At 49.4% G+C, this 22,675-nt stretch overlaps 1 protein-coding gene across 2 annotated transcripts in view; it reads left to right on the forward strand.

The window, feature by feature from the left end:
• The first annotated feature begins 133 nt into the window (after window positions 1–133).
• Window positions 134–22,675, forward strand: part of MN1 (MN1 proto-oncogene, transcriptional regulator) — an 84,806-nt gene continuing 62,264 nt past the window's right edge. For both annotated transcript variants that reach the window (XM_027689708.1, XM_027689707.1), the window contains exon 1: window positions 134–3,622. In XM_027689708.1, the coding sequence (XP_027545509.1) occupies window positions 187–3,622 (3,436 nt within the window). In that variant the 5' untranslated portion in view covers window positions 134–186. The remainder of the gene's footprint in view (window positions 3,623–22,675) is intronic.

Genomic DNA, 22,675 nt, shown 5'->3' on the forward strand with positions numbered 1-22,675 from the left:
GTCGGCTCTCGGGCAGCAGCGAGCGGCGAGCGGCGGGGTGAGCGCGGGCGGGCGGCCGGTGCCGGCGGCGCGGCAGGATGTGAGCGGGGGCGGCCGAGCGGCGCGGAGCGGAGCGGCGGGGAGCGGCGGGCAGCGGGACGGCGGAGCGGCGCGGAGCGGCCATGCCCTGCTGAGGAGCCGCGCAGGATGTTCGGGCTGGAGCAGTTCGAGCCGCAGAGCAGCGGCCGGAGCAGCGGGCAGGCGGAGCGGGGCTTCGGCCAGCCCGGACTGAGTATGAGCGCGCACTTCAAGGCGCCGGCCTTCCCCGGCGGCGGCCCAGCGGCGGCGGCGGCGGACCCGGCCCTGGGCGCGCTGGGCGAGCCGCCCCTCCTGGGCATGAACATGAGCCTTGCCGGGGACGCCTACGGCTTCCCGGGCCGCGGCCCCGCCGAGCTGCACGGCGGCGGCATGCAGCCGCCGGTGCACGGCTTCTTCGGAGGGCAGCAGTCGCACGGCGGCTCCGGCGGCGCCCCCCACCCGCACCAGCATCCCCCGCACTTCGGCGGCGGCTTCGGGCCCGACCCTGGCGCCTCCTGCGTGCACGGCGGGCGGCTCCTGGGCTACAGCGGCGCGTTGGGCGGGCAGACGGCGTTCGCCGACGGCTACGAGCACATGGCCGAGGGCCAGAGCGGCGAGGGCTTCGGGCAGCAGCGCCCCGGGACCCTGCCCGAGTTCCAGCACCACGGCGCTGGCGCCGCCAGCCACGCCGTGCCGGCACCCTGCCTGCCCCTCGACCAGTCCCCCAACCGCGCCGCCTCCTTCCACGGGCTGCCGGCGGCCGGCTCCTCCGAGCCCCACGGCCTGGAGCCGCGGCGGCTGCCGGCTCAGGGCGGCGTGGACTCGCTGGAATACAATTACCCCGGCGACGGCCCCGCGGGCCACTTCGAGCTGCCCGTCTTCTCCCCGTCGGAGCCCGAGGGGCAGCTGCCGCACTACGCCGGCGGGCGGCAGGTGCCGGCGGGCGGCAGCTTCGCGGGAGCGCCCGCCCTGCCCCGGGCGCCGGGCATGGCTGTGGCCAAGGCGCACCCGCCGCAGCAGCACGGCGTCTTCTTCGAACGCTTCGGGGGGGCGCGGAAGATGTCGGCCAGCCTGGAGCCGGGGGCCAGCGCCAGGCACCCGCTGATGCAGCAGCAGCAGCAGCCACCACCACCGCAACCGCCGCAGCAGCCGCCGGGCTTGCTGGCCAGACAGAACTCCTGCCCGCCAGCCATCCCTAGGCAACAGCAAACAGAAGCCAACACTCCCAACCCCAACCTGCAGGACAATGGGCCCATAATGCAGAACCAGCATGCACAGTTTGAATACCCTATTCACAGACTGGAGAACAGGAATATGCATCCCTACACCGACCCCATGTTTAATATGCAGCACCCTCCTCCGCAACAGCCACCAAATCAAAGACTGCAGCACTTCGATGCCCCCTATGTGAGCGTCGCCAAGAGGCCGCGGTTCGACTTCCCCAGCACCCCCGGCGTCGAGCGCTGTGCCTCCTGGGGCGGTGGCATGCACGGCCCGGCCATGGAGAGCCACCTGTCCCCGACGGCCTATCCCGGCCTGCCGGGCGAGTTCACCCCGCCAGCGCCCGAGGCCTTTGGGGGCCCGCTGCCGCACGGCGGCCCCGAGCACCCTGCGCTGGCGCAACGCCAGAACGCGGCCCTGGTGATGAAGCAGATGGCCTCGCGCAGCCAGCAGCGCCTGCGGCCGCCCAGCCTGCAGCAGCTGGGGCACCACGGTGAGGTGGGCCCGCCCGGCAGCCTGCCCCCACCCGCCTTCGAGCGGGAGGCCGGTGGTGGCCGCAGCTTCGACCCACCGGCGCCACACATGGCCCCCGACAGCGCCTGGTTTGCGGGGCCACCACCGCCTGGGGAGCTGCTGCCGAGGCGCTTGGCAGCGCCAGGGCTGCCGGCTGAGGCGGCCCCCCACGAGCTGGGCCTGCAGCCGGGCGGCCCCGCTGTGCTCTTCCGGCCGGGTGCCGGTGGACTGGGGCTGCAGGAGCCCCTGCGGATGGCAGGTGAGGGGCCGGCGCAGGCCCTGCCGTCACCCGGCGTCCACCCACCCTTTGCACCCACCATGGGTGGCCTCTCACAGCTGCAGTCACCGGGCGGTGGCGTGGCACTGCCCAGTGCCCCCACTGAGCGCCGCGGCCCCACCGACTTTGCTGCCCAGCCCAGCTTCCCCTTCGCTGCGGCGGCGCGGCAGCCAGCGGCCCATGGGGCTGCACCTGCCCTCAGCGCCTCGCCGGGCGCTTACCCGCCACCCCCACCCGAGTTCCCCCCACCACCCCCGCCTCGGCCTGCCGCCAGCAAGCTGGGTGCTCTCTCGCTGGGCTCCTTCAGCAAGGCAGCCAGCAAGGACAACGTCTTCGGGCAGAGCTGCCTGGCTGCCCTCTCCACTGCCTGCCAGAACATGATCGCGAGCCTGGGCGCTCCCAACCTCAACGTCACCTTCAACAAGAAGAGCCCGGCCGAGGCCAAGCGCAAGCTCAGCCAGGCCGAGCCTGACCCGCCACCTGCCGCCCCGGACTACTTCCCAGCAGGGCCACCAGCGGGTGGAGGTGGCACGGGCAAGGCAGCGGGCAGTGCCCCACTGCTGCCCGCAGAGAGCAGCCTCTCGCCCGGCTACGCTCTGGAGCCGGTGGCCAGTGGCGAGGGGAAGGCGGGTGGCGGGCGGGGTCGGGGTCGCCGGAAACGGGACAGTGGGCACGTCAGCCCCGGCACGTTCTTTGAGAAGTTCTCGGCCGCGGAGGGCGGTGGGGCCGGTGTCAGCCCGGGGCAGCCGGCGGTGCCGGTGACGACGGGGGGCCCACCGGGGGCTGCGGGCGCTGAGCGCGGTGGGGGCACCCCCCATGACAAGCCCCTGACTTCACCCTCCTGGGGCAAGGGCAGTGAACTGCTGCTGGCGGAGCAGCCTGACCTGATGTCTTCCCTGGACAGTGGAATCCAGAGCGTGACCAAGTCAGACGGCAGCTCCCCGCACGTGGACTTTCCTGACGAGGTCAGCACCAGCTATGGCAACGAGGATGAGGTGTCCTCCAGCTCTGACAATGCTGCCTCCAAGCCCACCCGCAGCCCGCTGTTGGGTGGCTCACCCAAGCTGCCCCGTGGGGAGCACGCACTTCTCAACGGACAGAAGCCCCTGGCCCTTGGCCTCCTCAGTACATCTACCTCGACCCCCGACAGCTACGGGCTCAGCACCACGGCGGGCGCCCACCCTGGCACGCCGAGCATGGAGCAGGTGCGGACCCCCACGAGCACCTCGGCCCAGGATGAGATCCACCCCCTGGAGATCCTGCAGGCACAGATCCAGCTCCAGCGGCAGCAGTTCAGCATCTCGGAAGACCAGCCCTTGGGGCTGAAGAGCAAGAAGGGGGAGTGTGCGGGGCAGAATGGGGACAGTGACCTGGGCAGCTGCTGCTCGGAGGGTGTCAAGGGCACCATGAGCACCATTGACCTGGACTCCCTGATGGCGGAGCACAACTCCACCTGGTACCTGCCTGGTGAGAAGGCCCTGATGGAAGGGCAGGAGGAGGACAAGTCCATGGCACCCTGGGAGAAGCCCAAGCCCTCGAACCCCAGCAAAGAAGGTATCGGTTGTCCCACATGGGTGCTGGCGCAGGGGTAGGAGGGATGGTGGGCTGCTCAGGGAAGGGGATGTGGTGGGGTTGTGGCCCCGGTGTGCTGGGTGCACACTGTCTCCACGCCCACTCCACCCTTGGTGGGGACCTTGGTGGGTGCAAGACGCCTTCCCCCTCTGGGCTGGGGTTGCAGGGTGCTGGGTAGCTCTGTGGGGGGGTCCAGTGGCAGGGACAAAGCGCTTGCTGCCGGACTGGCCCTGGGTGATGACTGCCCCGTGCCATCTCTGCTGTCAGCTCTGCCTCTGTTGTGCCTCCTGGGGAGTGGGCAAGTGGGGGTGCTGAGCAAAGGGGCTCCCAGTGAACCCCAGCTGAGCTCCTGGGCCTGGGGTGCTGTGGACGGGGACTGCAGCCCGGGGTGCTGAGGAAGGGGCTGCCGCAGAGCCTGGTGCCAGCCGAGCCTTCCAGCCACTTTCCCCAAAGTGTGACTGAGGTTTTCCTAAACCGCAAAAACGCGTTTGGTGGCAGTGCTGCCCCTCTGGGTCCAGGTGTCCCCTGCTTGCGTTTGGAGCCCACAGCAGTGTGAATACCGAACTGAACCGTTCGTAACAGATTTTTTTTCCTTTAATTGGAAGGCAATTTAAAATAAGGCTCTGGGTCTGCTAGTGTAAAACTTGCTTAGTTGACAGATGTTTTAAATCGACATAAGTTGTCATTTTTGATCTTTCCCTGTGTCCAAAGGGCATCATAATTCCCCAGACTCAGGAAAAAAATATTTTATTTGAAAACCCCCTTATTATAAAAGATGTTTAAGATAAGGATGATTATAGATTCAATTGGTATCTATTTTATCTTATCAAATCCCTATTTTGCAAACTGCCTGGCTGTGTGTGTGAATGTTACAATGGGTGCACTTGCTGTACCAGCTTTCTGAGGACAAGCGGCTGGGTTTTGGTGTGCTAGAAGTACATATGTGCAGTTTACCCAATATAAACTCATAATTTGTGCCTAGGAAAGTTGATGTGTTGGTACTGCAGTGTAGTTTAAAATTGTTTTCATTACCTCTGGTGGTACAGACTGACTTTTTACAGTCCTCCACGTTCAGTAATTTTGCTAAGAAAGGTGTTGGGGAAATCAGGGGAGAGCTGGTTTGGAAACTGGACCGTTTCCTTCGCCGGTTCTGGTTGGCTTTGCAGCTTTGGCTTTCTGAAGCGTGAATCCTAGCCCCCACGGTTTGTCTCTTTGTTCATGTTTAATGCCCAGTGCAGGAGACTCTCATTTCGAGCAAAGTGTTTAGCATGCACGGCAGACCCGAGGAAGCCCATCAGCATTCTCCATGCTTCACCCAGGCAAGGACATAAATTGGTTTGTTTGGGGCCCTTCTTTTCCATTTTTAAATGGAGTTGCACACAGCATCCTTCCTGGCCCCTTCTCTTTTATTGTTTCTTGTACACAACATCTAGATCTGACTGGATCAATAGCTAGTTAGCACAAATCACAGTTCCTGTCACTTCTACCTTGGCAGGCGCAAGCACATATATATGTTCTCTCACACCACACGCACCCCCTTACGTATGCACTTCCACACACACGCACAGATACACAGATCTCACACTGTGCTGTGGTTAGAAATGGATTTCAAAGAGTAACTTATTCCATAGGTCTTGATTTCGTGGATAAAAAAAAATTCCTGAGCAGTGATTTAATTCGGAACAGCCCATTTATTAAAAGTGTAATTTGGTTTAAAATGATCTATATTTTGTGTGTGTGTCATACGGAGCGATGCTTCTGCAGTGTCTTTAACAGCACTCCTCCAGTCACTTTGATCACCGCTATTCTTAGTAACAGCTAGTGAAAGAAGTAATTGCTTTCTGGTTGCGATAACCACAATGTTGCTGTTAAAACAGTTCATCACTTGGAAGGAAAACCATTTAATCAGTGTTCCTATATAAGGATATGTTTTAGTATTTCAGAGGCTTAACATAAAATACCAAACCAGTTCCACAACAATGCAAAGAGACACTCGGGTTGGTTCACGCTTTAGTCACTTGAGGGATTTGAATGGGCTGGTTCCTCGGATGAGGAAATTCATACAGACCCGCGGAGAATTTACTTTAACTACTGTTGGAAGTGATAAAGACACAATAGGTGAGACAAAACACTCTGTTCTCCTTGGTTAGTAAAAATAATTTAACTTTAGATTGCCATACCCCTGAGTGTTCGAAACTGTGTTTAAGAAAAGGTTTTCTTTAGCCAGGGACTGAGATTTTAAACCTTCTCAGCCGGCTGGGATTTGCACCGTGGTGTTTGTTCCAGCAGCTCCCGGTGTGCGGGCTCCATACAGCGCTCCTCCGAATTCAGGCAGTTCCTCGGTGTGCAGAATGCTGCTCTGGGGAGTGGGCACCGTTTTGGGGCTGGGCAGTGTCAGTGAGAGCAGCGTGGGACCCAGGGCCCTCCTGAGTGCAGGCATTGTCGGGGGCTTCTGAATGACCCCTGCCGTGCGAGGGCGGCGGTCAGGGATTTATTCCCATTGTGGCACTGCTGCCATTGGCAGGGCGGCTCCTCAGGAGCCAGGCAGGGGAGGAAGGGGCAGTGGGTGTTGGGGGGCAGGTTCCCCTCAGGGGAGTGCTGGGTGCCGTGTCTGCTGCCTGCCACTCTCGGCCAGGGCCAGGGCTGAGGGTCCAGCTTTCTGCCAGCTGTAGAGGAAGGGTCAGGCTCCCCAGAACAAGCAGGATGGGTACTGACAGACCAACAGACTTCTCAAATAGTCTGTTAATGCCAGGATTATGGGGGAAACAACTTGAGTTGTTTTAATGGCTGCTCAGATTCCTCATAGCTCACCTTTTTTTCTCATAATGGTATTAAAATCATTTGCTGATCTCTGGCAGTTGTGTGAGCTGTGAGTCTGGAGGTCACTGGGAGCAGACACCTGTGCTGCTGGAGCCCCTGTGAGGTGTGACAACTCTGACGCTGGGTGCTGGCCTGCTGTGAGCTCTGTGCTTGTGTTCTCGTTGCATTTCGGAATGTAGCATTAGTAGTGCTGACTGGACATTGCTCTGCCCTGAAGTGTGTTTTCTGTGTTTTCTCTGATGCATCATTTCTTGTACCAACGTGAAGTGGCTGGTAGTTTTGGCTTGTTTTTTCCCCCAAAAATACTTTCTAGAATTTCACATTTTCCTCTACTGAGCAGCTCGAGCTGGGAGTGAGAGATAATAACACTGAGTCTAGAGGAGTGGTCTTGACTTCCAACACCACAGCTCTAGCTGACAAAGAATAACCAGATCAAATTCACTTAAAAACCCGAGGCCAGCTTAATGGGGTTTTGCTTTGCCTGATTTGACTGAACCAGAACAATTTACCTTTCAGTGAAATGTGTATTAGTATTCTCTAGAAACTCAGTAATTAAGTGCTGGTGGGGTTTAGTTTTTAGTTTTTAATTGAAATTTTGAAGGAACCATACTGCAGATGTCAGGTGAAGACGTCAGTATGTACCTAGAACCGGCATTGATTGGAAAAAATGGGAATATATTCTGCTGCTTGGTGGCCGTTGGGCTCGTCGATGCGGGCTGATGGGCACGTGCCATGCAGCACCCTTAGCCTTCAGCTGTGAGTTTTTGTTAATATTTCATTGTTACACCAAACCTGTCACTGGAATGAGCAGCAGGCCAGCCCTCTTGCCGGAGCAGTGTGTAACATCTGTGAATTGCTGCAAATACATTAACAAAGGTCAAATTTGGTCCAGATGCGGCCGGGAGCCTTTGTTTTCTTTCCCTTCCCAGCGTGTTCTGCTGCATGTTTTATTTTAAATACTGCTGAGTTCTTTTAGAGGCTTTACCAAGGGACTGGGTTTGTTTAGTGGGACCGAGTCTATCAGACCTCTTGTGAGGTTTTTCAGACGCTGAGCCCTCACTGCGAGCGATGTGCTGTGGAGCGGCTGTGCTGGAGTGAGTGCTGTGGAAACGAGTTCAGCGGCGAAGCCCAGCGCCCTTTGCAGCGACGGGGTTGTGATTCCCGATGCTGCTTTGTTTGCCTGATGGGGCTGCTGAAACTTAACAATTTAGTGAAAGAAAGAAGCCAGTGCCTTTGTCAAGATGCTACACGATGAACTCCACAGACACAAAATCCACATCTTTAATAAATGATCTGGATTAGCGAGCAGATTGATATGAGGGAGGAATGCTCCCGCTGCTTATCCTGGAGAGAGTTTGATGTGCATTAGATTTGGGTTTAATATGATCCTTTAAACTCTTCTGACCTGTTAAAAAAAAAATTAATTGGAAGGGTTGCCCCTGCTTGGCCTCATGTGAATGACAGAAATTCTCCATTGTTTACCTTGACTGACTAATTTTTCATATTTTCTACTAGAAAATGGTCCTGTTTAGAAATGTTTTCCTTTGTTTTATAAACATTCTGCAGCAGAGTGTTTGTAGACCTTTATGGTAAATATTAGAGAAGCTAAAGGACAGAATTTTCAATAGTATTTGCTCTTGCTGTGATGCACTATAATATTTAATGCAGGAAGTTTGTGAATTTATTGGCATTTCAATAACAACCGTGGCCACTGTTTGACTTTGCATCCACCTGTCTGTCTGGCTATTAATTTTTGATCTCTAGATTTACCTGTTCTCATTTCAGTGGACAGGCTGGCTGTGTTTGAATTAATGCAGATCACAGATTTGGTTTGCATCATGGTGCTTTCTTGCCCCAAAGTCTGTTATTTTCAGATGGCCCATTCAGTTGCAAGGTGAGTTTTAACGGGGTTGTTTTGTACACACTTGGTGTGAGGATGTGTGTGAGACAGACTTTGGGAGAGATGTTTCTTGAAATTGGCATTTTGTGTGAACGTGCTTCAGATCTTTACGTATAATGTAAAAGGAAATGAATTAGACTTAGTATTTATATATGAGCTTGGATGACAGCATAGATTTATTCTGATCTGTGATTTATTACACCGTGTCTGCTCTTAATTTTTAAGGTGCAATACCTGTTTTTTTACCAATGACCTAGTGGAATGCTTGAGCGTAGAACTGCAAATAATTTTTTGCTAAAAAACGTTTTAGCAATGCCTACAGTTACAGTTTGTTGTTACTTGTATAGAACAAAGGATAAGGCATCAAAACAAAAGTCTAACCTAAACCTATACAGGCTGCTTTTATTTGTACCAGCTGACTCCCAGCCTCGGCAGTGTTCTGTACCAGGGAGAGGTTTTGGTACAGTAAAATGCCTTTATGTGGCCATATAAAATTTTAGTACTAGACAAATTACTGTACATTTTCAGTCTGTGGTTTCCCATGTATTTCTATTAAATGCAAGTGTGAGGAGAGTCTCCACAGAAAGTGCAGAGCCAGTTCTAAAATGAATCTTCAGGTGGCCTAACACGTACGCTTTGTTAACGCTAAATTTCCTGAAATATCAGAAACAGTTTAATGACATAATTTCTCGAGCACATTGAGAATGTCGAGAGAGACCAGTCAAACTGTAGGCAGAGGATCATTCCCTGTTCTATCTCTGGTATAAAATAGATTGTCCTTCGCACATTCCGGGCTGGAGCCCGTCGGGTGCCGGCGGTGCGGATGGTGGGCGTCAGGCGCTGTACCCGCCTGGCCACCGCGGCTCCCTGTCCAGCCAGTCCGGCTTTCCCATTGGAAAACCTACACCCTTGAAAAGAACAATGTTTGCACCTCTAAATACGTGCTTAAGGTTTGTTTAAGATTAATGCATGTTTGTGATTGGTGTGTTGTTTATTTCTAAATACAAAATTATTCTCGTTTCATTTCTTGAGGGGTGTTTTTAAACAGGAGCCTCTGTTAGTGACGGCTGTTCGGAACATGGCTGGCTGTGCACCAGCTCTTTGGTGAGGGACACAGGGATGCTCATGGAAATTAAATAGGTGAAGCTGTGGAATCTTCCAGGAAATTCAAGGTGTGCCCTAACTTCCTGATCTTGGTTAGATTTCTCAGCTTTTAAAATGTAATTCTGAATTGTTGCTGTTCTGTAGATAGACCCAGTTTGCACACAGTGATTAGATGACTGGCTTATGTAAAAATACTGATATTCTTTGTAGCTTGCTGCTTTTCCTTTGCCAGACACTTTTGTGTTGCTGCAGTTAAAACATTATGACTTAATAGTGACCTTTTAATACAAAGGGTTCAGGGTTTTTTTTTTACAAATTTAAATATATTTTATGGATTATGTGCCAATGTTCCAAAGTCAAATACCTTCTAAATTTAAAGCTGAGAATTGAACAGCTGGAGGTCTAATCCATTAATTTTTACAAGCTGACTTTCTTAATACTTCAAAGAGAACATCTTAGATGATATTGCTTTGCTGCTCCCCTCCTCAGCACCCCTTCTTCTCATCTCCCCCATAATGCCCTCTCCTTCAAGGCCTCATGTTCTGCTCATCTCCTAGCAAATGACAAAAGCATGTGAATGTGGAGAATGCATTTTCCTTAGTTGATGTAATAAGTTGTAAAATTTGATGGCCTAGAAATGTGCTCTCTTAGTGTTGCGCTTTTTATCCATACGGATGCAAAAATACGTGGTCACTGCTGTTCTGTGTTTCTGTCCCGTACTGGGGTTATTTTTCGTAGCAGTGCAGGCGTTGTCGTAGGAGTATTTGTGCTCTGGACTTCTGTCTTTTTGAGACACCTGACTCACACCTAGTGCACATCCTTCTCCCATAGGATTGGGCCTGATCCATGCTGGCCATTTGGAAATAACGTTTTGCCGAGTTTTGTCTTGCCCCTCTGCTCGGGCACTGCCGATGGCGCCGCTGCCTGGGATGCACGTGCGCGTCCGTCATGGGCAGCTCCCAGGAAGGAGCTCCCGGGAAGAAGCCATGTCTCAGCTGCAGGATAAGGTGCTGCTGGGACGCTGCTGTGGGGCAGTTTCTGCCTGTTTGTTTTCAATTCTGGCTAATCTGTGTCTGTTTGGTGTTTTAACATAACACCACCAAGCATGACGCTGGGCCATCTACATTTTTATTAGCTTTTAACATTTGTCTGAAAAAGCTTTTTTTTGGTTTGGTAAGCAGAAATGTGGTTGCGTTTAAGTGCTGCTTTGATAGATTTTTTTACATCAAAATAAATACAGTTTGTTTGAGTTTAAACACAGACAATATGTGCGAGAGCTCGGGAGGGCTCCGCTAGCTCTGACCGTGAGGGAAGCGCCACAGCCCCGCTCCTGCGGCCAGTTTGTGTGAACTTTGGGATATTTATCTTTTTTTAATCCCTCTTTCTGTTTGGAGCATTTTAGAACCAAAATGAAGAACCTGTTTTTTCGTTTTGAGTCTCCTACCTTCAGTGCTGAATGCTGGGCCTTTAGGTTTGATCCCAGAAATGCCTGTGATCGGTCAGTGGTTGGAAGACAGTAGGTTTTTTGGTGGTAAAATGTATGTTTTCAGAGTTAAGTCTGCATTTAATTAATTTTGTGAATTAGTATTCACAAAATACTAGAAAGCATTCTTTTGCTAATAGAAAGATCATCCTGAGGCTGGGGAAGCACAGTTAATTGAAAAAGCAGCCGTTTGTAAAGTGAAGAAAATTTTTAAACATTTTATATCCTAATTAAGAATGTACTCCTGATTTAAAATGGAGAATATTAATTTGCTCTGTGAAGCCAATACACTGGAAAGCCCTGGAAAAAGTCATATCCTTCCTTCCTCCTTAATCCTCTCCCAAAGTGCAGTTTAAGAAGAAAGGTATGACTTCCTTTTTTTTAATGTAGCCTGAAACCATTTTGCTAGAAAGATGTAAATTGATCTATTAACATAGGAAATGAAGGCTGGGCTGAAGTTATTATCTGGTCAGAATTTTAGGATCTTTTTCCTAGAAAAATTTTCCACTATTTTTTTTGCACAGGGGCTGGGTATAATATTCCCCTATAATGGCATTTAAAAAGCCTTTTGGTTCTGGGTGAGAGCAGTGGGAGGCAGGGGATGCTGTGGATGAGGGTGTCTGAGGCACAGCTGTGCATCATTGTTGCAAGCAGTGTCGGATCCCTAGGGAATGGGGCTGAGCCTTCCCTCCCATCCAGTGCTGGAGGTGAGGCTCTGACTGTCTGGCTGGTGGAACAGGCGGAGAGGGAGTGTCCACCCAGTGTTCCAGCTCCTGACTAGGTGGTACAGTCGGTCAAGGCATTACCACTGTACTTACGGAGATTGGGGTTTACGTGTGATTTAGAGCGCAGTGGAGTCCGTATTCAGGTCCCACTCTATGATTATTTTTATTATTTAAGATCATACTTATTGCACCATAAATTGCCACGGTGCTTTGAAAACCTGGGAGACGTTCCCACTGCTAAAGATTTACAGTCCAAATGAAATAAAACAGACGTCGGCGGGCCAGGCAGCTGCCAGTTCACCGCCGGAATACGGTGCGGTGCCACCGGGGCTTGGGCAGAGGATGCTGGTGAGGCACATGGTGGAACTGAAGGGACCCTGGGGATAAGTCTCAGCACTTGGGTACCCAGCAAAGGCCAGGATGCTGGGGCCGAAGGGTGCTGGGATGGGACGTGCGGGGTTTGGGAAGTGTGTGTGGGCAGGAGTGAAGGGCTGACAGAGTCTCGTCCCAGCTGGGCATGGATTCCTTCTTCATCCAGCAGTGGGGACGATGCAGCCATACTACCCAATCTGGAGCAGCATTTCTCCTCCATAACCCCAGTTATGACACTTCTGATCTGTGTGTGAGTGAATTTCTGAACACATCTCTGTCTGAGCAACAGGAAAAGAGACCTAAAAGGTGGGGTTTCACCTCCTCCCGATGCCTGTGGATGGATCACCAAGGGAGGCTTCTCTTCCCCACTCCCCGGAGAATGGGAGAGGAGGACGCAGACCTCAGATCTGAGCTGCACAGTAGGTCACAGCACCTTGATGTGACTTACACCTGGAGTGGTACTGAGGTGATACTGCTAGAAAGAGAGTGTCCCTTAGACCTGTCAGGCAGCCAGGTAACTGTTGTATCTAACGTTAGAGGTATTTTTGATCTGACTCACTTGTTTTTTTTAATTTTTATTGGTGCCAAATGTTAGGCTGAAAAACTTTTTTTGCCTAGTTTGAAGAGTAGCCCAAAATTTCAGACCAAATACAGTTTTAAAAGCAAGAAGATAATAAATGGGCCTATTGTTTGTATTCTACAAAAAAAAAAGGAATTCCCTAATAATCATAATAAAAGTTACCACAAGTATGAGACAATAATTCTGAAACCCTTAAAAAATAGTATTATTATTCAAAGTGCAAAGCAGCTGGTATTTAATGATGGAACAGATTTTATTGTTGCTGGATACAGGGTCAAATGCTTGCAGCACTTTTTTGATTTAAACAAACCAAAAACACAAGTGCTTTTTTTGAAGATAAAATCAGTATGATTTATTTATTTTTTTCCTTGATCCTGTAGTTCCCTTCTCTACCTCTAAATATAGGCACATGCTGTTCTTTTTGTGCTGGGAGAAGCTGCGAGCAGCCCGGCTCCCCGTGCTCTCCCTACCACGCTGTCATTCTGGAGGCAGAGGGAAAACCAGGGCTGTCTCAAGTGCAGTTCAAATCTCATATGAACTCTGTTGAAATAGGCAGATCCCAAAAAAAGGGAGAATAGCAAAACATTCCTTCATTCTGGTGGTTATTATTATTTCTATTATTCAAATCTCATATGAACTACTTTGAAATAGGCAGATCCCCAGAAAAGGGAGAACAGCAAAACATTCCTTCATTCAAGGTGGTTATTATTATTATTGTTGTTGTTGTTATTGTTATTACTAGCCATCAGTGGGAAGTTTCACCCCATCATTTGCCAGTTCCTTGTGTTGGGGGGGCGGGTGTGAGGGTGATGGCTGGAAAACACTCGGGGACAGGGCAGTGTCGGGGAAAGCTCAGGGGCAGCTCAGGTGATCTGGGTGAGCTTTGCTTTTAAACTCTGTGCATCAAAGTAGTGTCATATGTTATGTGGTAAAATGGTTTGTCCCATAGCTGTTTGTGTACTGCATCCTGACGTTACTTAGTTTAGCTGAGGTGCAAATGGGAAAGGCAGAAGGGCTCCTGGTGCTCTGGGCTCCAGGCTTTGCCAGGGCTCCTGGTGCTCTGGGCTCCTGGCTCTGCCTGGGATCACGGTGCTCCCAGGGCAGGCGGCTCCGGTCCTGGCTCTGCCAGGGCTCCCACCGGTGTGGCTGAGTGCCGGGCTGTGGTGGGGCTCAGAAGTCTGGCTACTGTGGACCAACAAACACCACTTTGGAAATGTGAGGTTTTAACAACACAGTGAAGTCTTACTCCAGATAATTATCCCAATCCTCTCGTGTTTGGTGTAGTTTTCCTCGAGTGGCCGATGCCAGTGGTGCTGCAGTATTTCCATTAAGAAAAGAACAGATAAAAAATCTCTTTGTTGAGCCAGACACGTGTGAGCCTCAGAGCTGGGAACGTGCGTTGGGAGATTGTGATACAATTACATTTTATGTCTACCTATTAAGCATAATGAAGGGTTGGTTGCTGGCCTTAAATTTGGAAAGATCTTACTGTAGAGCTTAAACCAGAAGTAGATTCCTGTAATTACTGCTTTGCTGTGCGGAGTGTGGTGAGGTAGAGGGAATAAAAACTGTTCATTGTCCAATTGTATTTCCATAACTGCTGCACTTTTACATGTCTGTTTTGAAAGATAAAATTTTTTGTTACACTAATTTTCCAAAGTAAGCTAATAAAAGCCAACACAGGGGGGGAGCAAAAGAGGTGAAGAATGTCAAATGAACAATGCTTAGAAAACATGGAGCTTCTTTGGTGAGCCCTGCTATGGTGCTTGGAGAGTGAGTGGCTTTGTTTGTTAAACACAAGGCCAAAACACAAGGCCACTGTGCTATTGCAGTTTGGGTTCACTTGAGTCTGAGATCCTTGATGATGAAATGAAGAATTTAAAAAACTTTGAATTTAATGTTTGCTTTTCTTTGTACTAGATTAGGCAAACCTGGTAAAACATGAAGCAGTCAGTTCTGAATCTGCTTTTGCTTTTACTTGACTTTGTTCTTGCTGCCTGATGGCAGTATGTCAGGGAAACTTGGATCCCAGTGTCAGTTGTTTGGAATTATTGTTTGGATTATATTCAGTTTCAAATGGTACGAAACTGTAGTGAGAAATGAGCATTTGTTTATGCTGATGAAACGAGTCTTTCATAGACTACACTTGTTTTGGTTGTAAGTATCAGTACATGTTACAGCTCAGAATGTCCTGGTGCAGTTTTTTGGTGTGATAATGTGGCCCCATTCTGTTCTTTGTGTGCATTTGGGACTGGGAACTGCATCGAAGAGAAGCTTTTTCTGCTTCAGGGGAGCAAGAAGAGGGGGAAGACCAAACCTCTTCTTGACCCTTAGGGAAATAAAACCTCCTAAACCACATCCTTTTTCCCCTCCCCCTCAAAAATGTGTCTTACATCTTCAATACAGAGGGTTTTTTTCCTTTTCTTTTCTGACCATCCTTTAAGGTGTGCTCTACTGGCCTTTCTCCTCCTGTTTGTAGAACTTCTCTTGGAATCCGTTTTAAGGGGTTATATTTGACATGTTCTTGAAGGCTGCCTTCTGCAGTGGTCTGGCCCAAATAGAAATGTGAAAAGTTCCCATTATTGAGCTGTAAAAGAATACTGGAAATGGGTTATGCAGAAAAAACCATTTAGATAAAAATGCAATTTTCCCTTCCACATTCACTGCTAAGAATTAATAGCACATTCTTCCTAAATGGGTACTTCTGTATTATATTTTCACCTTAATGAAGTTCTTTCCAAAACAGGAGAGTTTCATTTAAAATTTTAGAACAAAATTGATCTGTTTTTATTTGCAGTGCTCCCCCCTTTAAAAACTTACGGGAATGACTGCCATGGAGTGTCTGGACATTCTGTGGAAAACAGGTGTGTTGGGTTCTGAGGTGCATGTCCCACTCTGACTCTCCGTCCCATCACAGGGTGTGTGTCACAGGGCACTCCTTACCCTATCGGCACAGTTGGATTTGGGCTGTCACTGGGGTGGTGTGTGCTGTGCACACCAGCTGTGCTTCCACAGCTCTGCTACTTGGCCAGTGGCCATCACTCAGTGGGGACACGAAGGTGTCACTTACCAGGACATTTCTGCCAGAAATACTCCAAAAGGGAGAAGGGCCAAGCCCACCATGGCCTTCGCCTGCCTCGGCCAGCGCAGGTTCGTTGTTGCACACCTGGGGCAGAGGTGGTGAGCCAAGGATGACCTGGCCTGGAACAACACCAGCAAAAACACAGCCATCAGTTTTAATATGTCCCTTTTCTGTAGAAGGTAAATAAATGCCGAAAGAAAGCAAGAGCAATCCTCTGTGGTGGCAACAAAGCTGGAGATACCCCTAGGAAGACTTGCCAGTCCCAGCTAACAGAAAACCATATGCTTTTTAATGCTTTCGTTTTTAATGAAAGGGTTTTTATATAATGGTGAGAACGGAATTGTGCGGAAGGAGTAGGGCTAATAGAGAGATTCTGCTTTAAACAGCTCTTCACTGCTGAGTTGCAGTGGAGAAAATGCTTTTATTAAATAAAGTGCTCGTTTTTTCATAGTATTAGTGAAATAGTTCTCACATATAACTAATGCTTATAGCAATGGAGGCACAGACAGGATTGATACAACTCAAAGTCTCCATGGTAAAAATACAAATTCCTTTGGAAGTGAATGCTGCGCAGCATTTGCACTGTGTTTGTGACAAATAAACTCTTCAGGGGGATTCTGAGTTTGGGCTGTCCCCAAAAAGTGAAATGCAGGAGAGATGTAAGGCACTCTATTTGACTCTTACTCCAAAGTAACACTGAGCTTAATCCAAATTCTGTTTTTGAAAGGGGTATTTATAGTCAGCGAGGCCCTGACTACCTACAGTCATATGCCAATAGTCTCCCAATCAAAGAGCAGCAAATACTATACTGCTCGTTAGGTGGGTTACAGAACAGCTATTTTTTCAGTCACAAAACTTTCCTTTTGTGATTCATTTTCTGTGAATCACAGTAGTTCAGCGAACAGCGCAGATCACGACTTTTACAGCCAAATATGCAATTCCCTGGAAGCAAATGTTGAAAATTTAAATATTTCAGTGTAGTTCTTTATAACTTGCAAGTTTTGTATTAATGGGACATTGACTCTTAAGTTTCCTGTAAAGATTCACTCCTTGGGACAAGCGTGCCCATGGGTAGGAGCGTTCACTCCCCAGTGTGAGTGGTTCTCCACTCAGAGAGCACTGCTGGTATGAATTTCTTAGGTGTTACGATTTTATTTTTTAATTTTTTTTTTTTGCTGTCGGCGCTCAGTGTACCTGCAGGCACACTGCATGCTGAACTGTGCATTTAAGCATTGGCTGCCACAGTAAAAATCTTGATGGCCATTGTTTCCACCAAAAAAACCCCATCTCATCTTCAAAGTCACTGCTGTTACAATAATTTTCTCTTTGAACATGTCAGGATTCTCTCTTTGATTATAGACTGGATTGTCTCTTGTCATTGCATAATGATTTTTTTTTTGGGTAGGCAGAGACATTTTTCAGTTCATCACAGTTCATCCCCCATCCCAGTACTTCTTTAAAAAAGAGATTGTGTTGAAACCAGGTATTTAAGAATATAGATCTTCAAGAAAATAACTGGTTTTGACTTTTTATTTTCCTGGAAATTTTACAAAGCTGATGCGAAATACAGCTTTATTTTACAATCTGAACTTAGACTTTCAAATTACCCTTCCTCGCCCTGCCCTTCTTTTTTTTTTTGATTGGGCCAGAAGTCATTATTTCAGAGATTTTCTTCTACTTTTTCATTTGCTCTTTTTGCAACTTACACTACACAAAAAGAATCCATCTCTCTAATTCTGCCATTGGTTAGATGGTTGCTTGGGTGGGTGGTTGGTGTTTAAGGTGGCTGTTTGATCTGGAGGCCGAGCACTCTGCTGCCAGACCTTCCCTGCTCTGTTCTCTGTTGAGGACTGGTGAAAAGCCTTGGTAAGTGCTCACCGAGGCTGCTGCTGTCGAAAGCTGTTTTTTGGTTTGGTGGTCTGTCCACTCTCTACGGACCAGAGTTTCTGCTGCTGCTGCAATGGGTGCTGACTGGCATGTTGCAGCTCTCCAGGTGTGGTGGTGGGATGAAGGTGCCCTGGAAGCAGAGCTCCTCTCCCACTGCTGCTGAGGTGTGCCAGCTTTGTAGCTCTTCATGGCTGATGGCTTAAATTGTGGTGCTTTGGACTAGTACAGTATTCACCTTGGATCAAAAGGCAGGGGACCTCCTGGAAGAGAACATGCCTTGGAAGGTCCTCCCAAGCTAAGTGAAAGCCCAGAGGCCAAGAGCATTTGCAGTTGTCTTGCTCGGTGTGTGTGCAGTCTCTTCCATGGTGGAGTGATGTTGATGTCATTGGAGTAATGCCACCATGGGAAAACTGTAAAAAATAGGGGACAGTAGAACTGCATCAAGCAGGGAAGTGATTTATCCCTTGGGAAATTGGTATCTTGTAAAAATGGCAGGAGAACCTCAACCCATGTGAGATGTGCAGACTCGTATCTGGTTGTGATTACATGTGTGCAGGCTTCCAGCTGTTATGATGGGCATATTGCTTCAGAGGGTTCAGGATGACTAAATCCAAAGTGCTGCTTGGTGGGTGTTACCTGTGTGGGCCCGTGTGATGGAAGCCTTTGCCGTAGAGTTTGTAAATCCTGGCTGTGGTTCTGCCCTTGTGTTTTGTAAGAAAAGAGCTAAAAAGGACTCACTGTGTCTTTAAACTTGTAGATCCTCAAAACCTCCTTGGGAAGTGGAAGGGGGAAGGGACCCTTTCAGGATTAATTAAACAGAGATGTCTTGCTGTAGACTTCAGGTTTACTGATAAACACCAGCCCCTCACCCATGTCTGGTGGTGCCTCTGTTATTTAATCAGGGCCACAACAAGGAATCTGAGCAATCTTCCCTTTCTCCTCCTCTGTTTCATTTATCTGTCCTCCAACCTGTTTGTTTGTGTACGCTTAAGTTTTCCATGCCAGGGAGAAGTAGAGTGGAAATGTCAGGGGTCAGGCTGCAGGCAGGAGCAGGCAGGGAGCAGGCAGCCCAGCTCTGCAGCATTGGAGTTTCTGAGAAACTGGAGATAGGTTGTTTCAGGCGAGATTAACTCCTTCAGCATGGCTGCTTTCTGCTTAAGAAGACCTGGAGGATGGGAGGCAAGGCAGGTACATTAAGACACTGAACTCAGACTCCACTCCTCTATCCTTGCAGTCCCATGGGTGATGGGTGCTCCTGCTGCCATTTCACTCCCCCTTGTATCAAAGCCCTGCAGGCCCATCTGCCTTGGCAGCTATGCTGCTGCAGGAAGAGGCTGTGTGGATCCAGACCTGAGGAGGACAGTGAGTAGCAGAATTCATTGCAGTGCTGTTATGGATACCTGAATTACTCGCCACATTTCCCAGGGGACAAAGCATCCATGGAGGGCTGCTGTTCAGAGACATGCCTTTGAGTAGACTTGTGACTTGAAGTTTGTCACTCAGAGGATACCTAAAGACCACTCTGAATGCCCTTGCCTTCACAAGAACCAGTTTTTACGTTGGGCCAATTGACTGAGTGTCTCACAGGCTCTCTGCCGTGTGGTGGCTCACATGTGCAGCAGCCCTGGTCGATGGCTGGGGTTGGGTGAAGTTTTGGTTGTATGACTCAGGCTGTTGTAGCTGCAACTTGCCCGACCTGTGTGAGAGAAAGGTTAATTCAGGGTGGGGTGGAGGATTTTTTGTTTGTTTGGTGCCGCCTTTGCATTTGTGTTGTGGCAGCGAAGCGGGTGCTGAAGAGCCCAGTCCTGCCTGGCTTGACAGCACTCGCATTGCTGGCAGTGCCCTGTATGGAACAATTGCAGGCAGAGATTACAAGGTCCTTACGCCCTTCTAGTGGGACAGTCTGTGCTTCTGCACTTGACCAAATCTAGACCAGGTTAACAACAGTTGTCACAAGCAGCCATCGTTGCGTATGGGTCAGAATGAAGCATGGAAGAGAGTCACAGAATTATGTGGGTAAGTAGGGTCATCTCGTTCCAACCGTGGGCAGGGACACCTTCCTCTAGACCAGGTTGCTCCAAGCCCTGTCCAGCCTGGCCTTGAACACTTCCAGGGATGGGGCAGCCACAGCTTCTCTGGGCAACCTGTGCCAGTGCCTCAGTACCCTTTCTTGCTAATATTCCATCTAACCCTGCCCTGTCAGTGTGAAGCCATTCTTTCTTGTCCTGTCACTCCAGACCCTGGGTCAAAAGTCCCTCTGCAGCTCTCTTGAAGACCCTGTGGGCTGCTCCATGCAGCAAGGTATATGTTGTGCTCCCCTGTGCTGGTGCTTGGTTGCTGCTCAATCCCGTGTCTCTCTCCTGCCCTTGCCAGGGGCAGCTGATGCTTCCAGCCATCTTCCCCAGAGAGGTGCCACAGGGTAGGGCCCACAGAACCCCCAGCATAGTGGAGTGAGCTAATTGGCTGCTGTTCTTTCATTTTCCAGGGATATTGAAATTGTTGTGGGTCATAAATCATGAGAGCATATGGCCAGAAGGAGAACGCTGGCCCATATTTCAGCTTTGGGCTGGAAGATGAGACTGTCCGTCCTGTGTTGTACAGGCCCATTTTGTTGATTTACTGGCCTGTGAAACTTCAGAGTTAATTTTTCGTTGAAGCAGGGAAAGTCTGTCTACCCATGACTTTCCTACTTGAACAGCTGTTTGCTCCTGATTCGTTGCTATTCTGAGAATTTTGTGAAGACTCTCCACAGTGATGTGACAATTGGAAGAAAAAGATGAGCTTATATTTTTCTTATCCTAATAGTGGCACTTACAGCTGTACCTAAGAATGCCAGGTTTCTTTGTGTGTTTTTTTTAAACTGAATTTCCCTCACTGCCATTCCTCCTCACATGGTTGTGCATTTCTTCTATCTGATGATTTTTTTGCTTTTCCTTTAGATAGATTTTATTTTTGAACGTGCTGTTCAATCAAACCCTGGTCCTCTATCAGATTTATGGGCCCCAGCTCAATCACCACACCTTTCTGCTGCTTTAGGGGATGTTTCTGAACGTGCCAAATCCATTATATGGCAATGACATTTCCATCTCTTTCTGTAGTCAAAATTTGGGATTTTTTTACAGCAGAAGAGACCTAGCATGAATTTGCCCAGAAAGTGCTGGGTTGGTAGCATCAGCTCTCAGTCTGATTTGCCAACATTTAAATGTTTTCCAGCAGAGATTTTGACCTTTCTTTAACAAGCTCAGGCCTCCTGCTTTTTTAAGTTATTTTTTGCAGACTCTTTAGAATTTGCCTGTGGATCATTTGAAAGGGAATTGCAGACAGTGATTTGGAACCCCCTGTTTTTGGAGTGTCACACCTCTGCTGTCGGTGCTGCTGAGCATGGAGCGGGTCAAGGAGCACCCACAGCATCACGGAATGGTTTGAGTTGGGAGATACCTTAAAGCTCATCTTGTTCCACTCCCCTCCCCTGGGCAGGAACACCTTCCACTAGACCAGGTGCTTAGAGAGAGCCCTGTCCAACCTGGCCTGTCCATCTCAGAACTGTGTCTCTGCAGGTGCCTTTGAGCCTCAGCTTTGACCTGGACTCCTTTTCTCTTGATCTGTGATGTTGTGTGAGCTCCTTTTTTTTCATGAAGGCTGATTCCCAAGGTTCCCTCATTCACTCCTGAGACACCAAACTTCAGCTGGAGGCATCCTAAAGAGGAATGGGATGTGTTTCAAGCTAGTGCTCTAAATAAATGGCATAAAAGAGCTAATGATCCTTGGTGCTGGTTCTTGCTTACTGTTAGCCTTTGTAAACTCACGTTGTAATTTCAGGAATATCCTTGAACTTGTGTGGTTTAACCCCGAGCATTACTGCACATGATCACTGTTTCTTGGTGTGCAAGAGCCTCAGATGTGTGAGGCCCCTGGGAGAGATTGACTTTGCCTGTGGCAGTTTTGTGTTACAGTCTCTCGTAATTGTGAGTTATAGATGGGGCAGAGGCACCTCCGGGAGCTGTGGGCAGAGCCAGGGAGGAGATGGAGGGACCAAGGGGTGGGCGGCCAGCAAATTTTTCGTTCTGGGCTGGATGCAGATCTGGCATTGGGATGTGAGAACACAGGTCCTGTTGAGCTGTTAGGGAACAATGCAACAAAACACTTAGAAGTCTTTGGCCAACTGTATCTAAGCCTTTGCCTCACAAGAGACTGATAATATTTCAGAGCCTTTTTTTGCTTGGCTAACAAGTACTCATTTAATTTGCATCCTGAAACTAAGTGACCACAAACGAATCTTTATCTTTCATTCTGTTTTCACTTAATTTAAGGAAAATAGAGTTTTCCATGTATAATCTGCAGGACTTAAATATCCTACTTATTACTGTAATTTCAATTTTTTCCCCTGCAATTATGTCAAAGGTCTTGCACAAATCTGATGAGAGAGTGCTGGAATTTACGTGTTTCCTCCTCTGTTTGCTCTGTGCATAATCACCAAGTATTCATTGCCTTTACTAGCTCCATTGATACACCCCTTCCCTTGCCAGTGTGAGTGGGCATTTTCCTCCCATTTTTGGAGACCTGCTCTGCATGGGAGCTGAAGGTAATGCTGGTACTTTTGACCCATGTATCATCAAACAGAAATGAGCAGCACCAAAACTTACTAAAATGATATGACAGGTTATAGAGTGAATTAAAGGCTAAAGTAAATATTGCTCTTGGGGCCCCATCCCCTGGCCAGTCCAGCTGGTGGCGATGGGGCAGCAGCAGAGTGGAGTTTAGGCCAGCTCGAGCTATTTTTCTGTATTGAACACGCAGCAAAAGATTCCTTCATGGGAAAAACCAGCTTGGTAACACCCAGTAGCCCGGGACAGAGTCTGAAGGCAGCTGGACACTGCCGAGGGGACAGCGAGCTCTCGGCAGCGTGGGCTGGTGGTAGCCCAGCTCTGAGGTCGATGCTGTGCGGGGAAGTGAGGTGTTGTCACTGTTCATCGCTGTAGCTCCATGCGAAATGTCCAGGTGGTGATTTAATGCAGAACATTTAAGTAGCATCTTTTTTCAGTTTTGGCCTGTCCTGATATAATCCTAGATGGTGTCCAGAAT

This window comes from Neopelma chrysocephalum, unplaced genomic scaffold (genome assembly GCF_003984885.1).
Source record: "Neopelma chrysocephalum unplaced genomic scaffold, ASM398488v2 Primary Assembly neopelma1_77, whole genome shotgun sequence".
Lineage (NCBI taxonomy): Eukaryota > Metazoa > Chordata > Aves > Passeriformes > Pipridae > Neopelma > Neopelma chrysocephalum.